At 43.1% G+C, this 21,389-nt stretch overlaps 2 protein-coding genes across 13 annotated transcripts in view; one reads left to right on the forward strand and one right to left on the reverse strand.

The window, feature by feature from the left end:
* The window catches only part of MYCBP2 (MYC binding protein 2), a 266,977-nt gene extending 261,671 nt beyond the window's left edge, over nt 1–5,306 (reverse strand). For all 12 annotated transcript variants that reach the window (XM_081214828.1, XM_081214825.1, XM_081214831.1 and 9 more), the window contains exon 1: nt 4,702–5,306. In XM_081214828.1, coding sequence (XP_081070954.1) covers nt 4,702–5,003 — 302 coding nt within the window. In that variant the 5' untranslated portion in view covers nt 5,004–5,306. The remainder of the gene's footprint in view (nt 1–4,701) is intronic.
* Nucleotides 5,307–5,453: 147 nt separating this feature from the next.
* The window catches only part of SCEL (sciellin), a 330,241-nt gene continuing 314,305 nt past the window's right edge, over nt 5,454–21,389 (forward strand). The window contains exon 1 of the mRNA XM_081214834.1: nt 5,454–5,538. The gene's annotated coding sequence lies outside the window, so the exon portion shown is untranslated. The remainder of the gene's footprint in view (nt 5,539–21,389) is intronic.

Below are 21,389 nucleotides of genomic sequence, written 5' to 3' on the forward strand. Positions count from 1 at the left end.
CAACATCACTAGTCACTAGGAAAATGCAAATCAAAACAACAATGAAATATCACTTCACACTGTTAGAATGACTATTATCAAAAAGACAAGAGGGCTTCCCTGGTGGCGCAGTGGTTGAGAGTCTGCCTGCCGATGCAGGGGACATGGGTTCGAGCCCCGGTCCGGGAAGATCCCACATGCCACGGAGTGGCTGGGCCCGTGAGCCATGGCCACTGGGCCTGCGCGTCCGGAGCCTGTGCTCTGCAATGGGAGAGGCCACAACAGTGAGAGGCCCGCGTACCGCAAAAAAAAAAAAAAAAAAAAAAAAGACAAGAAATAAAAAGTACTGGCAAGGATATGGAGAAAAGGGAACCCTTATGCACTGTTGGTGGGAATGTAAACTGATGCAGCCACTATGGAAAACAATAGGGAGGATCTTCAAAAAATTAAAAATAGAACTACCATATGACCCAGCAATTTCACTTCTGAGAATATACTCAAAGGAAACGAAAACACCAACTTGAAAAGATATCTGCACCCCTATGCTCACTGCAGCATTATTTACAATAGCCAAGAAGCCACCTAAATGTCCACTGATGGATGAATAAAGAAGGTGTGATATATATAATAAATGGGATATTATTCAGCCATAAAAAAGAGGGAAATCTTGCCATTTGCAACACCAAGAATGGATCTTGAGGGCTTTATGGTAAGTGAAATAAGTCAGACAGAGAAAGACAAATACACCATATGATCTCACTTATAAGTGAAGTCTAAAAAAAAAAACACACAAAAACAAAATTGAACTCATAGATACAGAGGAGAGATTCATGTTTGCCAGACGCAGGGGGTGGGAGATGGGCAAAATGGGCGAAGGGAGTTGAAAGGTACAAAGAAAAACTTCCAGTTATAAAATAAATAAGTCATGGGCATGTAATGTACAGCATGGTGACTACAGTTAATAATACTAGACTGTATATTTGAAAGTTGCTAAGAGAGTAGATCTTAAAAGCTCTCACCTCAAGAAAAAAAAACTTTCAACTATGTGTGATGATGGATGTTAACTTGAATTTATGTGGTAGTCATTTCTCAAAATATGGAATGGTTATGTTGTACACCTACAACTGATAGAATGCTATATGCCAATTATATCTCAAAAATATTTTTTAAGCAAAAAACTGAGGTATAGGAGTTATGTAATGCATCCAAGGTCACACAGCTAAAAAGTGGCAAAGCCAGGATCTAAAACCAGTCCAGCTTCAGAATCCAAGCATTCACTACAATGCCATCAAAGTCACTGACACCATTAGGCTGCATTCCTTAACTTCTCTACCTACACCTAAAACATAATCCACAGTAATTAATTTATTCAACACTGACTGATAACTCACTCGCCTTGTTTTCGTTCCTTGAACACAACCTTGTTTCTGCGTCAGAGACTCTATTTTCCTAGAACACCATTCCTCTAGTTCTGCCTTCCAATCATTGTGACTCAACTTAAATGCCAACTCGCAAAGAGACCCATCCTGACCACCCTACCTAAAATACACCCCCAGCCCCCGCCAACTACAAATCAGCTATCACGTGCAACTGGGTTCATTTCCTTCATGGTTACTTATCACTACCTGAAATGATCAGTTGCTTATTTCTCCCCACTGGAGTGGAAGTTCCAAAGAGAGCAGAGACCTAGTCTCTCCTGCTCACTGTTACAGCTTCAGCACCTAAAACAGTGCCTGGCACACAGCAGGCACTGGATATTTACAGAACAGATGCCAAAAATTGTGCTAGACACTGGGATTACCAAAACGAGTAGGATACAGTTCTTAATAAACTCCTAGTCTTTAGATCTATCCTCCCCTTCTATACTAAAGGATGACTAGCTCCTAACGTTTTTTTTGTGGCTAACCTCTCCACCTGTCATGTTAAATCTGTCCCCATAGACTTCGACTTCTCACCATCATTTAGCCCCTCTCTAACTTCTTTAATTTCTCCTTCTCCACTTACTGAATGTTTCCCACTCACCCTCCCATACTCAAATATCCTTCCCTCAACCATCTCCCCATTACCCCAAAATATCCCATTGACTCCGCAGCCACATCTCTCTTCCACAGAATCTTGACCACTTCCTCAAAAGTCATCAGCGACCTGGAAAGTGTTCTCACTTTCTTCAACATTTATCCCTGTCGAGGACTTTCAATCCACTGTCTTAGGACCGGAGGTGCTACTGTCCCACAGTTCTCTTCTTAATTTTTTTAATCTTTTTTCAGCTTCCTTCACTGTCTCCTTTCTCTCACAGCTTTAAACTTGGTTCTCACTAGAATTTCACCCTCTATTCTTGCTCCATTCTCTGTCTCTGAAACATTTCATCTTCTCCTCTAACTCAACTAGTGCCCCATACAAATAATTACATCATTCATTCAGAACCTAAATCCCAGCTCCAATTTCCCCATTCATAGTTAATAAGAAATGTGACTTGGGCTTCCCTGGTGGCGCAGTGGTTGAGAGTCCGCCTGCCGATGCAGGGGACACGGGTTCGTGCCCCGGTCCGGGAAGATCCCACGTGCCGTGGAGCGGCTGGGCCCGTGAGCCATGGCCGCTGAGCCTGCGCGTCCGGAGCCTGTGCTCCGCAACGGGAGAGGCCACAACAGTGAGAGGCCCGCGTACCGCAAAAAAAAAAAAAAGAAAGAAAGAAATGTGACTGAATTCTTAAGCAAACCCTCAATAAAGAATAGTTGCAGGCCAAGACTTAGAAAAACTAATGTGAACTATAATAAACAATCATGTTCTGAACAAGCACTAGAAGGCAATATCACACAACTTAAGGCTCGTTTCCATTAGTACTTCTTGAAATACAGTACTTGAACTAATTCTTCACTAATTTTAATTGACAGCTTGTACAAAAATTGACGAAAGACTAAAAATCATTCATAGACTTTATGTATGTGGTTAATCTATATTAATTTTGTCTAAAACTGTTTACACGGTTCTAAACACACAGAAACTGTATTATTACACAAGTATAGTAGTTCAAAGTTAAAACAGGGAACATACCAGTCACAAATTATTGCATAAGTCTGGAAACAACATACAAAATAAATTCAAATTCTTTGAGAGGGGTTTGTAAAGATGTACCTACGGTGCCATAATATACAGACTCACAGCTCCAAATTATACCCAATCATTAGAGCAAACTGTCTACTGAGATTTTGTGCTATTTTGTGCTATTTTCAAAAGCATCAGCAAGAAACAGACGTGCCATTGTGGCCTTCAGGTTACATAGCAAAGCGTAGTTAGTTACACACATTTATATCAGTATGATAAAACTACTCAAGTCCCAATCCTGTAAACAATTATACACACGAGAAGAGTGGTTTACCCAGAAAACGTGTGAAGAAAGCTCCGTCTTTACAACTCTCTGCAGTGGATAGGAGCCACAGTACATACTGGTCAACCACAAATACCTGACTCACAGCCTAGCCCCTCTCATGAGAGAAAATGGCATCTGGTTATTACCGAACAAACTACATATTCAATAAATACAGTAAACTCTGTAACTTATTTGACAAAATCCTACTATGCTTTCCCTATGTATTGCAAGAAGGTGTGAGAAGAAAAAAGATGAAGCCAACTCCCAATTACCACTGCCAAAGGCAAGCTGGTGAAACAAGTCAGTCACCATCCTTCAAGGTATGTGGCATGTAAGAGCACGGAAAGGAAAACAACAGGAGAGCCTTAAGCAAAAAGACACCCACATTTTAAGAAAAAGAAAATGAAAGTGGTTTAACATCTCCTCCATCACTGGAGCTGAAGGTGCACCAAGTCTAGGAAAAGATCTAGGAGCTACTCAAATTTTCCAGTTGGTGTCAGTTGATCACTACACCAGCTGTCATATTTTGAAGTTCTTCAGGTTTCCCCTTTTCCCCATAAACCGCCCTCCCGCACTCTAAACCCGAAAAGTGACAGAGGAAATAGAAGGGAAATGGCCGATGGGACAACAGAACACAAGCACCGCTGCAACCACATCTCTAGAGGACCAAAAGGTCCACTTATCAAAGTACAGCTCTAAAAATCTGTATCAGACACCTTTCACAGCCACCTAAACCTCCAACTGCATCCCTTTCGCATAAATCTCTTAAATTGAAACCCCATGCTTTATCCTACAGGCTGATTATCTAAAACTCATCCTATTTATATGACATTATCCTTAACCGATACCATCACCACCACCCCCCAATGAAAGGCAGATTTTTTTTTAAGGGAGGCGGAAAGGTGAGCATGGAATGTCATGAAGGGGTGGGGGGGGAGGGGTATGAGAAATACGTGCAAATACCATTGCGGCAGAGACACTGGGAACGACACTTCCCTCATCGCTCTTGCAAATTCTCTTGGTGCATTACCCTCTGCTCATCCCTCCTCCTTCTTCAACAATACACATACACGTGTCATAACCGACCCGCACCACCACCTATTCTAGCATCACAAGCTCCCCTCCCACCCTCTCTTGCCCCCTACAAAGGCAGTTACACACACTTAGAACAGAAACTGCCGCCACCGCACCCTCCTATCTCAATAAGTGATTCTATCATCTAGCATCAAGCGCTTGCTGAAAGACAGCTCAGTAAATACGTATGTAGACAGACAGACAGACAGACACACACACACACACACACACACGGGCGCACATGCAGCATGTGGCGCAACGAAGGGCACCCGGAGACGCACCTGGAGGCCGGGTGTCCAGCGCTGCTACCCCCCTGGTCCCTGTCACTGAGCGCAGCTGTGTAAATCCTCCGGTAACGGTCGGCCAGGGCCCGGCCTGACAGCAGCAGCTGGTAGTGACCCCGGGAGTCCGCGGCCGGCAGCCCGAGCCCCAGCCCCGCGGCCGCCAAGGAGCCCTCGGAAACCGGCATGAACAGCGCCCCCGGCGCCGGGGAAGAAGAGATGGTGGCGGCAGGGAAGAATCCGTCCCCGCCGGCCCCCGAGGAGGCGGCGGCGGGAGAGGCAGTCGCTGCGCACATCATCATCCTCGCAGCCGCCGCCGCCTCGTCCCCGCGGGACGGGCAGGCAGACACGCGCGCGCACAAACAGCCCTTTTCCAACGACGACGGCTCCGGCGGCGGCCTCTGGCTCCGCAGCAGGGAGACTACAAAGACAGAGACCTCCTCCTCCTCCTTCTTCTCCTCCTCCCCCCCGCGCTGCCCTCGCCACTACTGGGGCCGCTCATCTAACCTCGCCACCCCGGGAGTGTGAGGAGGAGGCGGTGCCGCCGCTGCTGCCGCCGCCGCCGCCGCCACCGCTGCCACCGCCTGAGCCACCCGCAATGGGAAGCTGCCGACCGCACTGGGCATGCGCCCCTCCTCGCACATGCTCAGTCACTCCGGCCCCGCTCCCTCCCCACCCCCTCTCCGCCACCACTCCCTCTGCCTCAGGCCTCTGGATGTGAGGCCTGAGAGTCGGGCCGGATCTGAAAGAAGGCCGCTTCTCCGGGTTTTACTAGCAGCTTGAGGAAGAGTAAGGAAAGTGCTGGGGAGGCTGTCAGCTACAACCAGTCGGCTTCAGGTACTGGGTTCCCTCCAGGTGGGAGAACTGGGACCTGAAAGATAGAGGCCCCGTGCCCACCTCCAGAGGTTGACGGTACGCACTCCTGCTGCCGTTCCCCAGAGTGTGTGCTGCTAGCGGGAAGATGTACTGTGAATGGCGCTGGTTGAACTCAGAATTCTAGGCAGAGGAGGCCCGGCGAATTAGAAGTCCCTTTGGCGATCTTAGTTTGGAATTTTTGTCATTAGGATTTAAGTCTGTTTAAAATCGTTTTTACTTACGAAAGACAGGGAGTAATTTAGCACATTCTTTTTTTTTTTTTTCTGTGAAAGTAGAATTCCCAGATACGAGAGTGTTCACAAGTCAGAGGCATTCCAAAATTCTTGTTTCTAACGTTTATATCAGCGCTAAATCTCAATGCAACAGTACTTTTCTTAAATGTTCTTTTTTTTTTTTTTTGACTCCACACTCACCCTAAGAGGGCACTCTTATCTCTTGACAGTGGTCACTTCATGGCTTATCTTTTTCCTCCCAGACTTACATTACTAAAGATAATTCTTGAATATGACCTGAAACTAGTTGTGACTGACTGTGTAACATCTGAAAATGCCATATCTATCAAAGATCTTATCATTGTTATCCATAAAAATGTAATATTTGCTGAGTCCCCTGTTCCAAGCTGTTCTACCAGCTCCTTCTAAGTAAATGCCATAGAAATGTATGCGGCAGTGCACCCTGATTCCTATTAAGTTTTAGCCTTTTGATTTTCAATTTGAAGAGTTTGCCTAATAGTCCTGGCAAAATCATTTTTAAGTCCTATCATCCCAGTGCTATATCCTTTTTACACTTACTGGCTCTTAAGCCTCTTTGAATATCCTGCTTTAGGGGGAAAAAAAAAAATCAAGCCCTGTTTACTGTTTAGAGAAGTACAAACAAGGAGTGGGGAAGTAAATTAAACGAATTCTAGTTTTTGCCGGGAGAGAGTGCTGAAGGAGTGCATTTATCTGGGGCTTTGAATAATAAATGGATGTCATTTTTATTTTAAAAAGTTGTCTTTTTTAAAGACAAGGAAACTTGTTTCCCCAACTATCTTATAAGCTCCTTCAGAGCTTCTTGTTTATCTTAGTGTCTTCCTCAGCCCCTGTCTAGAACCTCCTGGATGGTAGATAGCCAGTAAGTATTTGTTGGGCGAAATTCCTATCCTGATGCTTCAGCACAGTTACACACCTGTGTCGAAGAGAAACCGCCCCGCCCCCACTCCCCCTCCCCCGTCCCCCAAATCCGGGACGAGAGCCAAGACACAGGTATGGAGGCTGCTAAAGGCTGGTGGAGTTAAAGGCCCGAACTCTTAGTAGCTCTAAGGGCTGTAGCTGTTGCAGGAGCCAGAGAGGCCCCCAAAAGGAGGAGGGGTTTGGATCCTGACTGATACTTGTATGTCTTTGGGCAAGTTTCATCCAGTGAAAAATGGTCAAAATAATACTTCTGTGGACTGTGGGAGGGCTTCAAGCGTCTAGGACAGCCACTTTGTCACATGGCTTTTCACAGATGGTTACGCACAAAGCAAAACATACTAGACTTTTCCATGAGGACTGGAATGATGCTTGTGTCCGTTCCCCCATCACGTTCCCAGCTCCTAGCACAGACTCTTGCCCTAAGCAGGAGGGAAATAGATACTGGTTGAATGAATGAATATGTCAATGAATAAATGTTGCCGGCACAGAGAAACATTTCCAGCTCAGGCTTAGGTGGTGGCATGTGCAGTCATTGCCCGTTTAGAGTTTCTAGTGGACACTGACCTGGAGCACTTGTCTCCCCAAGTGCCCCCTTACCCAGTCCTGAATTCCCCCTTGGTCCTTTCGATACTCTTCAGTCCCAGACAGGCCCCTTCCCGAGCCTTCTGGGTACACACAAAACCCGGTAGCTGGATAAATTTCTAAGGAACCCGTTGTCATTGAGGGGCGCAACTAGGCGTGCGCAGAGTCGCACACATGCTCACTTAGGTATCCGAGGGTGGCGTTTCTGTTGCGGTTGGCAGCGTTTCCTTCCACGGCAGCGGTAACGGCCGCTTTACTCTAAATTGTAGCCAATGCAGCGTTTTTTCTCCTCCTCCTCCTCTTCCTGCCTCCGCACTGTACGCTCCCGGGTCACTGCGACTGCTACTCCTCTGCTTTGGCAGCTGGGCACCTTGGAAGGCTCCGTGGGGTGGCAGGGAATGGGGCGCAAGCCGGGAAGGAGAGGGCGCTTGGACTCACCCTTGATTCCACTGTCCAGGGGACTTGAAGGGGAGGGTGGTCCCCCAAGGCAAGTCGCGAGGGTCACCTGAACCACCGCTGCAAACGGGAGAAGTGGATTTCTCGAAATGTGCAAAAGCAAGCGTCCCCTGCCGCCAATACTGCGCGCACTCCTGCAGAATGCCTTGTGTTGGGCAGGGGGGCAGGGGGCTCTTAATTATTCAGAGAAATGTGCAGAATGAAGAAATATATAGAGGCCTTTACTTTTGTTTTTCCGGCCACATTGAGCGCGGCTCCAGTACTTTCCGCGCTGCCATCTTAGCTTTATCTTCTGGCCGGGCTGGGTGTGTGTGCGCGTTCGTGTTGGGAGGGAGGGCAGTTGGCGTGGAGGAGAGTGGCGGGAGCATTGGGCGGTTTGGGTGTCAGAACTGGCTAGACAGGAGTTGAGGACACAGCCACCCTCAAATAATAACATTGAACTACGGCAAATCCTGACTTTGCCCATTTTATTAGTGAAACACATGCATAGTATTTTTTAGTCTTTGTGGTTGATATCATGCTCATTTCTCAAAAGCATCTCTCTTATCTATGACCATATAAGACCATGGCTTCATCTTTGATCCCTATGATCACAGATTTTGCCGCTCTTCTCCACTTGAAATTGCAAACCTGGGACTATAATTTTCTGAACTCTTATCAGATTTACATGTTTTCTACTTTATCTTTAAGTAGATTTTTTTTAAAGGAAGCCATCAGCACTGCTGTAGCAAATAACAGGCAGAAACCATAAAGTGTTTGTAAGAGGACAATGATTGATATTGTTAGTTTCATTTAAAAGGTTAATATTGTACTAATGCTACACAAGCCTACAAACACAGGAAGCATGTACATTATCAGAAACATCAAGACTGCTGAAAATGTGATCAAAGTCGAGTCTGAGTTTGTTTCCCGGATTTGTAGGATACTGCATGTAAAAAACAACATTGGTGGCTGAGAGCCTCTTAAAACAGGCTTGGTCGCTGAGAACAATTTGGAAGGAAAAAAATGCTCCAGCCTCACTCTTCGGTAGCCGCTTTCTGAGGACCACAGGATTCTGCTTTCTTGACAAATGTGATGTATTGCACTTTAAAATGAAATATAGTTCATATGTTTAATACTGCAAACTGAACAGAAAATGTCAACATGGCAATTTAAATTCTTTTAAACAAAAATTACATATAGGATCACCTAGATACCTTGACCTCTTCCTTTAAACAACTATTTTTAGAGCCTTGGAAGAGTCAGTAATTTGTAGGCATGAAGAGTTAATGATTTTTCCTTTTTATTCATATTAGTTTTAAAAGATACAAATTTTATGTGCAAATTTTCCTACAAATAAATATTCAGATTCTAGGGGCCCTGAGTTAAATTTTTCTCCCTGAAAAATTATTCTAAAATATCTGTTAATGAGAATATTCTTTGAAATATGTAAATTCAATAACATATACATGAATGCAAATCACAATTTTAAAAATCTCATTGTTGTGATGTGTTTTAGCCCAGAAGAAGCTTTCACAACTGATACAGAAAGTCATATAAGTTATAGTTTTATAACTCTGAAAGAGAGAAATGTAAGAACCACAGAATTTTAATCTTGAAAACTTCAATATAGTTTATACATTATTAGGTTGGTCTTTATTACTAAGGTTAAATAGTTTAATAATTAAATCATATTTCCTCAAATCCTAAAGGACTATTGAAATTTTTATATAGAATAGCAATTTTACAACGTCTAAGTTTCCTTGAAATATATTATTTTTAATAGGGTTCTTGGCTAATCCAGCTATCAGGATATATCTAAATGGCTCTAAACTGATTACACTAGGCATGCTCTTATTTTAAAGACCTTTAGCCTCCCTCAGGCTAAGTTTTCTCATCAGTAAAATGAAGGTAACAATAGCACCTACTTCATTAGATTCTTTGAGAATTAAGTTAAATAATATGTATGAAGGACTTGCTTAGCACATTATCTGGCAGGCAACAACTATTATTATTATGTGTGGTGCTTTATTTGAGGTGTGTCCCAATCTTATGCTAGAGGAAGTAACAAAATAGTTATACAGTTTGAGTTTTATACCCTTGGATTTAGAAGTTTGTTTTTTGACAGAGTTCTCTCCACAAATACAGATTTACTATATCTTGATATGACAAGAAGAATAGAATCTTAAGACTATTCATTTCCCTAAAATACCCTTGGATGATTTGTTACTTCAACAAAACATATTGCTTACTTTCATAAATTCAGTGAGTTTTTGGAATTTTAACTGATGGCTATATTTTTGACCCGTAATAGTCAAAACATTACAGTTTCTTCTCAAGTGGCTGGTGGCGCTGGTACACTTCTAGGGTCAAATATTATAAATCATCCGTGGGTCACATTCTCTGTTAAGTTATCTGTAATTAACATCAAAATCTTAGTCCCACCTAGTTAAACTTCCTGTTTTGATCAGTATTTTTACTTTTATATTTTGCAAGTAAAAAGGAATTGATTTGCTAGTTCTTCATAAATAATTCTCTTAAAAATATTTTGCTCCTTTATCATGTCAGATTTTTTTATATCTTTATTGGAGTATAATTGCTTTACAATGTTGTGTTAGTTCCTGCTGTACAACAAAGTGAATGAGCTATATGGATACATATATCCCCATATCCCCTCCCTCTTGAGCCTATCATGTCAGGTTTGTCCTCAAACTGGGCCAGAAGCTGTTTAAAAAGTTTTTAGAACATGTATTTCATGAAAAATAGTTCACGCTTTTCCTAAATTAATTTGTGGTGAGTAATGCTATTTTCTTAGTTCAGATCAAATAATCTTATCCGTATGATGTCAGATGTTGGGAACTAGATTATTTTTATGTGGTGGAGCAAAGACAGCACTCCTTCCTGAGAAAAGCTGTGGCTTCCCTGCAGGTACTCCTAACGTCCATCTCCACGTGCAGGTGGGATGGCGTGCCAGTAATTTGTTTCTTTGCTCTTGAGTCCATTCATCTCCATTTCCCTGTCCTGCTCTGTACAACAAGGGAATGAGCCCCGCAAACTTCATTTTCCAGGCTCTGTTGCCAGCTAGCCTGTGAGATGAGATGGGTGATTGGAAAGTGGGAAGGAGGAGAAACTGTGCCTCTCCCATCCCCCACCCTCCCTGCTCTATTTTGGGCAGCATCTCCTCCGTGATTCCAGCTTCTCCTGGACAGCTTCTCCTTCCATGATCCAGCTCCAGCCAGGTACCCGCTGTTGCAGAAACCGTTCTCACTGGGCAGCCCCAGATCCTGGAATCTTGTAACAGTATCTCCTCCTTTGGGATCTCCAACCCTAGGGATTAAGAGTATCTTCCTGCTGATATTAATCCTGAGATATCTCTGTCCCTTCTTTGGCTTTTCAGCTCCTTCAGTACCCTTGCAGTTAGTTCCCCGTATTCAGTCCCCTCTCTTAAAGACCTGGCATGCACTTGTTTGTTTTCCTGATTGGACTTGGCGTGAGGCAGATAGTCTCCCATCCACATAATAGACCTGAATTGGCTCCTCAGCCAAATGATGGCATGTCATCATCTTTCATTTGGTCTTGAAAGCTTGTAGATCTGACCTCAATTAGCAAAACAGAAACCTACTTTGAAAACAGTATCGACTGACTCACTGCACCCATTCCAAATCCTCTTCTTCCATGCCTGCCTCTGCTCTAGAGACAGGAAATAATGAAGTATTCTCTCTGTGAGACTCTCCTACATCTTAGGTTGGCTTTGGGGCACAGTTCAGGCCAGCAGGCTGAAGGGAAATCTTCTGGTACTGCTCTCTTGTCTTTCTCTCTTTCCACCTCAAAGGTGGTCAGAATGGCTGATGTTTGTAGCCATGAGATAAGAGGTGTGCGATAAATGCCAAGGGCATCACTGACATCATCCTTGACATTGTGGAACCATTGAACAAAGTTTCAAACTTATTTTTATGGGGGGCAGGGGAACCCTTCCTTGCTTTATTCAAGTCAAACATCAAAAAGTTCACTGAATTGTATTTCATGTCATTCCTTTTGGGTTTATTAATGATTTCTACAGGTGTGCCTCTCAGGTACCCTCCAGGTCTGAGGCACTTACTCCACCCAGCTGCTGGCAGTATTGACTGCTAGCTGATCACAGCTAAGCCCCTTCTCTTAAGTTACTCTTGACTTCTTGACCTTAGGGAGCTGTCCAAGATTCCAAGGTTCCAGCCCCTCCCCAGGGGGATCCCGCATCCATTAATTGCTCAGTGTGGTGTACAAAGACCTGGCCTTCTGACCATACTTCAGGATGACTCTGAAGAGCCATGCTAGCTCAGAACTCTGCACTAGCTAAGGCCTTTGTTCCAACGGCATTGCATCCATTTCTCTTTCTCACCTGCTTTGCTCACTCATTCACAGGCAGTATTGTTGAAAGGACTTATCGATAAACTTTCTTCATTCAAGTCTCCATCTCTGAGTCTGTTTCCTAGGAAGCCTGACCTGTCAGTTGGTATGGATAGTGGTCTGAAAAAGCAGACTCTAAAATGGGATTTTGGAGCTGGATCATCCACTGGTTGGGTGGCAGTGAGGACCCCATCTGTGGTGGACAGTTTCTAAGGTGACCCCATGATCTCTGTCTCCTGATATCCCTGCCCTTGTATAAATCTCTCCCCTCGTGTGTGGGTAGGACCTGCAAATTCCTTTCAACCAATAGAATATGACACCGTGACAGGATGGACATGATTACATGTATGTGACTAAGTTATATAATATTACAACTCCCATCTTGCTGAGACCCTCTCTTTTTTGCTGACTTAGAAGACTCAAGCTACCATGTTGTGAGCCACTGTATGGAGAGGTCCACATGGCAGGGGGCTGATGGTAGACTCTGGACAACGGCCAACAAGGACTGAGTCTTTCAGTCCAGCAGCCTACAAGGAGCCTAATTCTGCCAAAAACTGAATGTGGGAGTGGTTCCTTTCCCAGCTGAGTCTTAGATGAGACTGTAGCCCCAGCTGACAGCTTGATTACAGCCTTGCAGAGGACAGAGCTAAGCCGTGATAATAATGTGTGTCATTTAAGCCACTAAGTCTGTGGTAATACGGCACTGTAGAAAGGCAATGAAATGCTGAGTTAGGGGTCCAGTGGTCTGAGGCATGCCAGATACCTCCTACAAAGTAAAGGGTAGGTTATCACATCTTGCACTTGCTACACAAGGGAGGGACAACACCTGCTAGGCTTCTCTGAGTTCTGCAGGTAAAATGTTTACTTGAGAATATTTAATGACACATTTCCTGAATGACACATATGGCTGCCAGTTTTAAGTGGTGCCCAGAGCAGAAAAGGACTCTGCATCATCTCTTAAGTGTGGGGCAAGCACTTGGAACATACAGCATGACAGAGTGTACGATATTAATGTACTAGTGGTGGGGAAAGATGCTGTGGGATGAATGGAAAGTTTCAATGGGAAAATCACAAAGAGAAATCCAAGGGTTCTGGAGCAAGGCCACGTATGTGATCTTTAGAATAAAAAATCATAAACTATTGCAAAATAGCTCCTGGCACCCTATTTGGGCCAGGACAATGACAGAGCACCTCGCCATGAGATGTCAGGTGGCTAGAACTGCCCAACAGGAGCTAGGTTTTGTCAGACCCACCAACTTATAAGGCCCAGTGGGCCCAGCAAAAACCTATGGTAAGATGGAGGTGATGTACCCAGGACTGGGCATGAACAGGGCCAGAGAACAAGTAAGCTGCAGGAGTGTGTGGCCAGATGTCATCAACCATTATTGCACTGGTACCTGCCTCTAAGCTCAGACATATGGCTGCATGGGACCGAGGGGTCCCTTATGATTGATGTAGAAGAGGAAAAAGGCTGAGCTTGGTTCAAGCATAAGATGACTTGGTAAGTAAGTGCAAGTTGACGTGAACTGCTGCTACACTATGATCTGATAGAGAATGATGAGGCAAAATCCTCCCAGTGGTTCAGACTTCATGCATTGCACATAGTCATCCATTTTGCATTTAAGGAGAAGTGGCCTGAAGTACGAATATGTAAGACGAATGGGTAGTAACAGATGGCTTGGCAGTTTGGTAGGGGCCTGGAAGTAGAAAGATTGGAGGACTGGGGAGAAGAAGGTCTATGGAAGAGGCATGTGAATGAACCTATGGGAGTAAGCACAAAGTGGGACTATCTTTGAATCACATGGTGATGCCCATCAGAGACTATCCCACCATGGAAGAGACAGTAAATGACTGTGTAGATACGCTGACTCCACCATTGGATATCAGTTAGCCTCTGTTTTCTGTCTACCCAATAGGGGCACAAAGGGCACATGGACAGAATAGCCATGGTGCAGAGATGGAGGCTATGTATGGTGGCAAGGATGGAGTTTACGCATGGAACTTACAGGGAGGGCTCTCCCTTAACAATGCTGATCTAGCTGCTGCAGAACGTGCAGTCTGCCAGCAAGGTTAAGCACAGTATTTCAAGGAAACCAACCAGCCACTTGCTGGACAGTTGATTACATTCTACCCTGGAAGGGTCAGCGATTCAGCTTGCCTGGGACTGATGCATATTTTGGTATGGATTTGCGTTCCCTGCCCACACTGGCCAGTGCCATTATCTGAAGGCTTGCAGAGTTCTGTTTCACAGATATGGGATCCTGAAAAGCATTGTCTCACACCAAGGTGCCCACTTTATAGTAAATGGTATATGTCTGTGTTAGACTGAATAATGATGCCCCTCCAAAATCGTCCACCTTATAATCCTCAAAACCTGTGAATACGTTACAGTAGAAAGGGGGTGTTGCAGATGTGATTAAATTAAGGATCTTCAGATGAGAAGAGCATTCTGGATTATCCAGGTGGGACTAATAGAACCACAAGAGTTATAAGGGGGAAGCAAGAGAGTCAGAGCGAGAGAAGGAAATGTGTCAATGGAAGCAGAGTCAGAGAAGAGGTGACGGCAAAAGCAGAGAAGAGAGAGAAAAAGAAATTTGGGGATGCTATGCTGCTGGCTTTGATGGTGGAAGGAGGGCTGTGAGCCAAGAAATGCATATGACCTCTAGAAGCTGGAAAAGGAAAGGAAACAAATCCTTCCTCAGAGCCTCCAGAAGAAATATAGCCCAGCTGACACCTTGATTTTTAGGACTTCTGTCCACCAAAAGTATAAGAAAATAAATTTGGTTTGTTTTAACCCAGTACGTTTGTTACAGCAGCAAAAGGAAACCAATACACTATCCATTGGATCCACTTATCCTATCATATAAAATGCCACCCAGAACCTGCTGTTAATATCAATAGAATGATGGTGTGGTCTTTTGAAGGTGAAGTTAGGGCATAAGCTGCACATAATGTACTTTAACAGCTGTTGCATGGTGCTGTGTCCCCAATAGATAGAATATATGAGTTCAGGAACCCAGAGCAGAAGCAGTAGTGGCCCTACTTCCAATAACCCCTTAGAGAATATATGCTTTCTGTCCTGCCTGGGCTCTGTAGCTCTAGGGCTCCTGGTTCCCAAAGATGTAATACTTCCACGAGAGGGCCCAGTAACAGCCCCGTTGGACTTGGGTTGCTCTTAGTCATTTCAGGCTCCTTGGTCCAGGAGACCAGCAGACCAAGAAAGGAGTCCCTATGCTGGCAGGAGTAACTGACCCCTATCATCAGGAGTAGATAGGGCTGCTGTTACACATGGGAGCAGGGAAGAGTATGTATAGGTGAGCCACGGGTGTCTCTTGGTACTCCTAACAAAGTTTTGATGTTAAATGAGCAAGTACAGTCCCCATGGCTCAAGAAGGGCATGGTGACTAGGACCTCAGGGATGAGTATGTGGGTGGTCCTACCAGGTGGTCCACCTAGACTAGCAGAGATTCTAGCTGAAGTTAAGGCAGTCTAGGACAGATGTGGAGGAGGGTCATTATGAATTTCAGTTGTAGCATTGAGACCAGCAGTAACAAGGGCTGTGGCTCACCCCACTTATCTTCCAGTTTTAGGTTTCCACAGGAAAAAAAAAAAAAAAAAAAGACTATCCAGAATCCTGGATATGGGGTGAACTCTCTAGAGAAGCAAGTGAATCTGAGCAATGCTGCAGGTGGACTGTCTTAGATACTATAAGGTTCTTGCCCAGATTCACTGCCGCTTCGGGATTGAGTCACTTATTTCCCAGTGGTCAGAAGTGTTGGTGGCTGACACCTCACAGCTGCGCTCTTCTCTGAGAATTGGGCTCAGAAATCAGTGGAGGGTTGCTGCCTGGACCATGGTTATGTTATGTCCTCTCCCTGAGGTGCAGTTTGCATCAAATGACTTAACATTGTGGTGGTACAAGGGTCTAGCCCAGTTGCCTTAATTTGGGTACAACGCTAAGGGCATCTCAATTCCAGAGTTCTTTGTAGGTTTGGCTGATGCATCTCTTTTTAACTGATCTCTGTTCAACTTCTCCCTTTACTCAATCCTGCTTCCCTCATTTCTTTACAGGTTTTGTTTCTTAGTGTACTCCATAATAAACTTCTGCATGCAAGCTTTTATTTCAGAGTTGGTTTCCTGGGAAACTTAAACCAAGACAATTACTATGATTAGAAGACATAAAATGTGTCCTTGTATTTGCTTGAAATATTAATGACATTATTCATGACATCATGCCATGTTCCAAATCTGATTTTACAATTAAGTACTCATAAAAACAGATTTTACTCTTCTTTTCCTTTTTATTAATAAAAGTTACATGATTGATCACAATTCCCCTTACATTCGGCTACTGCAGAACAGTAAACACAGTATTTGCTGCAGTCCTTTCTCTCAAGTTCTGAAAAAAAAGCTGTAAAAAAGGTTTGTAGCAAATGGAAGCAAAAATTCATCTTTATTATAATAATGGCTAAGTGAGAGGACAGACCTCAATGTAAAGCCAAAGAAGCTCTGTTCTCTGAACCCCAGATGTTAACAGTTTTAGCCACACACTCCCTTTAAAACTGGCAGGGCCGTCCTCATTATGCTTTTGGGAAGAGGGCGCGTGCTCCCTGAAGGCACCTAACTCCCAGTTGGATGAAAAGAGGAAGGGGCCAAGCTATAAACCTATGTATTTCTGCTTCCTAACTCAACAGTGAGATAAGGCACTGCACCTCCCCCATTCATCGTTCATCCATCTTCTGTCATGGTTGCTCCTCCCGGTGATAGATGTAGCTGGGCACCAGGAACAAAGGACATTAGTTAGGGAGTTGTTGTAGTTCAGCATGACCCGCTGAGGGCCTCAACTAAGGCAGTCAGCATGGAGGGGAGAGGATCATTCAAGAGGTAAGACCCACAGGAAAAAAGTGATCTAACGTGAAGGGCGAGGGAAATGGAGGATCCTAATGTCACTCCCAAATTCTGTGTGGACAGTGGTGTCATTCATTGAAATGGAATCCAGGGAAAGAAGGCTGTTTCAGGATGGGAGATGAAAAGTGCTGTTTACCTTCTCTGTTTCTTGCTCTGAAAATAATTTGAGAGAATGTTTCTAGAGAGTGCGATCACTCCCCAACTTATACACATTCCTCTGCCATTGATTTTTGGCTTACCCCAACCTATTCTCTACACAACTGTCATCTTTGAAAATTGTATCATATGCAATGAAATATCATCCAGCAATAGAAAGGAATACGTGCTACCACATGGATGAACCTTGAAAATATTACGCTAAACGAAAGAAGCCAGACAAAAAAGGCCACGTATTGTGTGGTTCCATTTATGTGTAGCATCCAGAATATGCAAAGCCATTGAAACAGAAAGTAGATTTGTGGTTGCCAGTGGCTGGGGAAGTGGCGGATGGAGAGGGACTCCTGGTGGGTATGGGATTTTTTGGAGGGTGGGGGTGGGGAATGTGATGAAATTGTTCTAGAATTAGATAGTATAGATGACTGCACAACTTTGAATATACTAAAAACTATTGAATTTTATACTTTAAAAGGTGGAATTTTATGGAATGTAAATTATTTTTAATGAAACTTATTTTTTAAATCTGCTGAAAATCCGTCAGTGATTTTGTATTAGAGTAATTATAGCTAGCTGCCACAACAGACAAACCTCGTGAACTGCTTGTTCTTTTACCCCCAGAGCCATTCTCCTTCCTTCACTGAACTGCTTTGTGCACCTGGAGGCTCGGACCTGGGCTCCCTTGAGGCTGCATTCTGGTTGTCCTTGGCCAATGGGGATACCCTCTCAGGAGACTGGAGCACAGGAGAGGAGGAGGCCAGGATATTTTTTTCCCCCCCGGCTCTCGCCCTTCTTCTGGCAGTGGCTGTATCGCGTCATGACTAGAGTTCCTGCTGGGCTCCTCCTCCTTGGCGCCAGCTCCCGGGGCTCTGATAACTCTTTTCCTCTCTGCCCCTTCAGTTCTAGGAATGAAACAGCTTCCTGCCTCCCGTGTTTCTTCCCTGACCCTGCCCACACCTCTGAAAGGATTTCCTTCACTAAAGTCTCTTCATTTGAACCATCTGGGGTGATTTGTTTTCTGACGGAATTCTGATTGATACTCCCCAAAACTTGATGGATTAGGACAGTAAAAGCTTACTCCTCACACACTTGATACAAGTCAAATAGCCCTCTTTCATCTTGGAGCTTTGCCATCTGGACCATGTGGCCTCCAGCACAAGGCAGGAAAAGAGTGAATTGGAAGATTGTAGGGGCTGCTATCAAGGGCCAGCCCTGGAAGTGGCTTACATCCATTCCACCCACATTCTTTGCTGAGAACAAGTCACAGGGCCGCAGGCTAACTGTGAGGGAGGCTGGGATTAGTGGTGTGGTGAACATGTGACATTATCTCTGGATAGAATTACAGAATTGCCTTCAGGTTTAAATGGACTCTTTAGCAGGGCATAAAAAGTACACCACCATCTGGGCCAAGCCCACCTTACTACCTTTATGGCTGCTAGTGCCCCACGCTGTGCCTTGCACAAGCTGTTTCCTCGCTTGAGTTTCTATTCTCCCTCTTCTCTACCTGGCTGCACTTCAAAACTCGGCTCAATAACTCCTCAAGGAAACTTACCCTGACCCTTCCTAAGGCTGATTTAACTACCAGGTCTCTGTACTACCACAGTGCCAGGAAAACAACTCCATCATAATGTTTATCATTTTGTGTTATTTCATTCATTTCTTGTCAGTTGAACTCTGAGTCTCTTGAAGGCATGGATTGTATTTCATTTCTACCTTTTCCAGTATCTATCATGTAGTCACTATACAAATAATTATTTTAGTTAGTTGTTCTTAGCAGAGTCAGCATCTAGAGAGCAGTTTGAAAATTTGTAGAAGTGTTTTTGGTTGTCATAATAACCAGGACACTACTGACATTTCGGGCAGAGGCTAGAGATAATGAACATCCTGCATTATATAGGACAGTCCCTTATAATAAAGAACCATTCTCTTTCCTGCAACACTTTCAAATGTCCCACTAGATTTTCAAATAGATGAAAAATCTATTCATAGCAACCTAAGCCTAGAACCTCATTCAGCTTTATATATAAATGCTGTTTTAGTTATCTACTGCTGTATAGTAAACAACCCAAAACTTAGAGGCTTAAAACAATAGAAGTTTATTATTTCCTAAGATCCTATGGATGACTGCCTCAACCAGGCAGTTCTGTTCCAGATGATGTTGACTCTTGTTGCAGTCAGCTGGGCTCACCTGAGCTTGAACATCCACGATGGCTCACTCACACTGCTGGTCCTTGGGTGGGAGTTGATCTGGAGCTGTCAGTTGGAGCACCTCAGACCTCCTTCGTGTGGCCTCTTCACATGGCTTGGGCTCTCATAACATAGTAACTGGGTTCCAAAAGGCGGTAAGTGAAAGCTGCTGTTGCTCTTCAGGTTTGGGCTTAGAAGTCCCAGAACAGCATTTGGGCTGCTTTCTATTGGTAAAGACCCATCCAGACTTAAGGTGAGGACAAAGAAACTCTGCCTTTTGTGAGAAGCAGCTTGCCCATACAGGGAGGAGAAGAGCATTGAGGGCCATCTCCAGAGAGTAGCTACCTCAGACACTAAGTGACCGTTGTCTAGTTCTAAGAATTTTCCAGAAATATAGCAAAGGTATAAACCAAGGGAAATTTAACCTTTCTTATGTTTGGAATTTTATTTATTATATTTGAGTCACCAATATAACACACCTGCATCAGTCTGTCTTTGTAGTTATCCCATTCATGGTGAGTCAACATTTAGGTTCACGTGTCTGATTGCTTCTTTATATCTTCTAGTGAAATCTTACCAAAGTATTTATAAATATGTAGTATATACATGTATATATATACTACATAGATGTAAACATATGTACATGTATTTCATTTTAGTTTAAGCATATTTATATATTCAAGTATATTAAAATAATTATAAAATAGAAAGTGTATTTAAATCTATATGTGCATTTTATTTATTAAATATATATATAAAACACCAAAGTATTGATAGGATAGATAAATTTCATTTTTAGTTTTCCTTCATGTAAAGGCATTGTATTTTTTTAGTACATATGAAGATGAGTTATATTATTAATTTAATATCAGGATACTAAAGTAGTTATTACACAATATTTACTATAAGAAAGAGGTTTGGTAATTGAGTTGAAAAATCACTGGTCTGTGTAAACTGAACTGATACTCTGGCATTTCCTTTTGGTTTCCATATTTGTCTTCTCCTTGATCTTAATTTTCTACTTTGATTTAAATTTTGTTAACTGAAAATATGTACTCTAGACACAGATCAGCTCAAATCTCTGAGCAATAACATGGGGAATATAAATAAATGAATGACTAAATAATAGTTCTGTGTTTTCTCCAATTATTAAAATGTTTAATTCTTATAGAATATATAGCACTTATCTTTAAAAATGACTTTCTCCCACAGAAATAATTCTGTTATTTTCTAGTTTGAACCAGGTTAGTAAGAATGTCTAGATATGTGTTATAGTAACATTCATATTTTACTGATGTACCTTACTATGAAATTTTTTTAAATTTATCTACTATATAATCATGTTTTGGGAATAAAACTGAAATTTTATATAACTATTTTAAATTTGACATTGCAAAGTGCTTCACCTCATATATTATAATCTCAAGAAAAAAAAAAAATTAGACCTTTTAGTGAAGCCAGCCTCTGCACAAATGTATTTATCCCATAGCTTTCCTTAAAATACTGTACTTAGAATATATTCACCATTTGAAACTAAATTCTGTAGAGCTGTAAGTACTGATAATCTGTTCCTGTGACCTCTTACTGCTTATACAAGTGTAGTAATTCATTACTCTGCACTGAAGAGTTTATTTTCTAATATTTTTACTTTTATATCAAAGTATATAAATGGGTCTTTGATTATTAAATCATCAGCATTTCCCATAATATGATTTTTAAAACAAGTAAACAAATATAAAGACCAGATAAATTCAGTTAAGCTCTGAAAAATGCTACTCTCCTGGTCTGGTCGGCAGAGGCTACCCTCCTGGCTCTTGGATAGACAAAACTTCGGGTTCTAGTAGACAAATACCATCCTCTTGATCTAGGAGGCAGGTCATACCCTCCTGATCTGGTAGATGCTCCTCTCCTGGACCGGTCAGCAGATCCTCCCCTCCTGGTCTGGTCAACACATGCTACTTTCTTATTTAATAGACAGATGCTACTTTC

Source organism: Mesoplodon bidens (assembly GCF_964165515.1).
Source record: "Mesoplodon bidens genome assembly, chromosome: 17".
Classification (NCBI taxonomy): Eukaryota; Metazoa; Chordata; class Mammalia; order Artiodactyla; family Ziphiidae; genus Mesoplodon; species Mesoplodon bidens.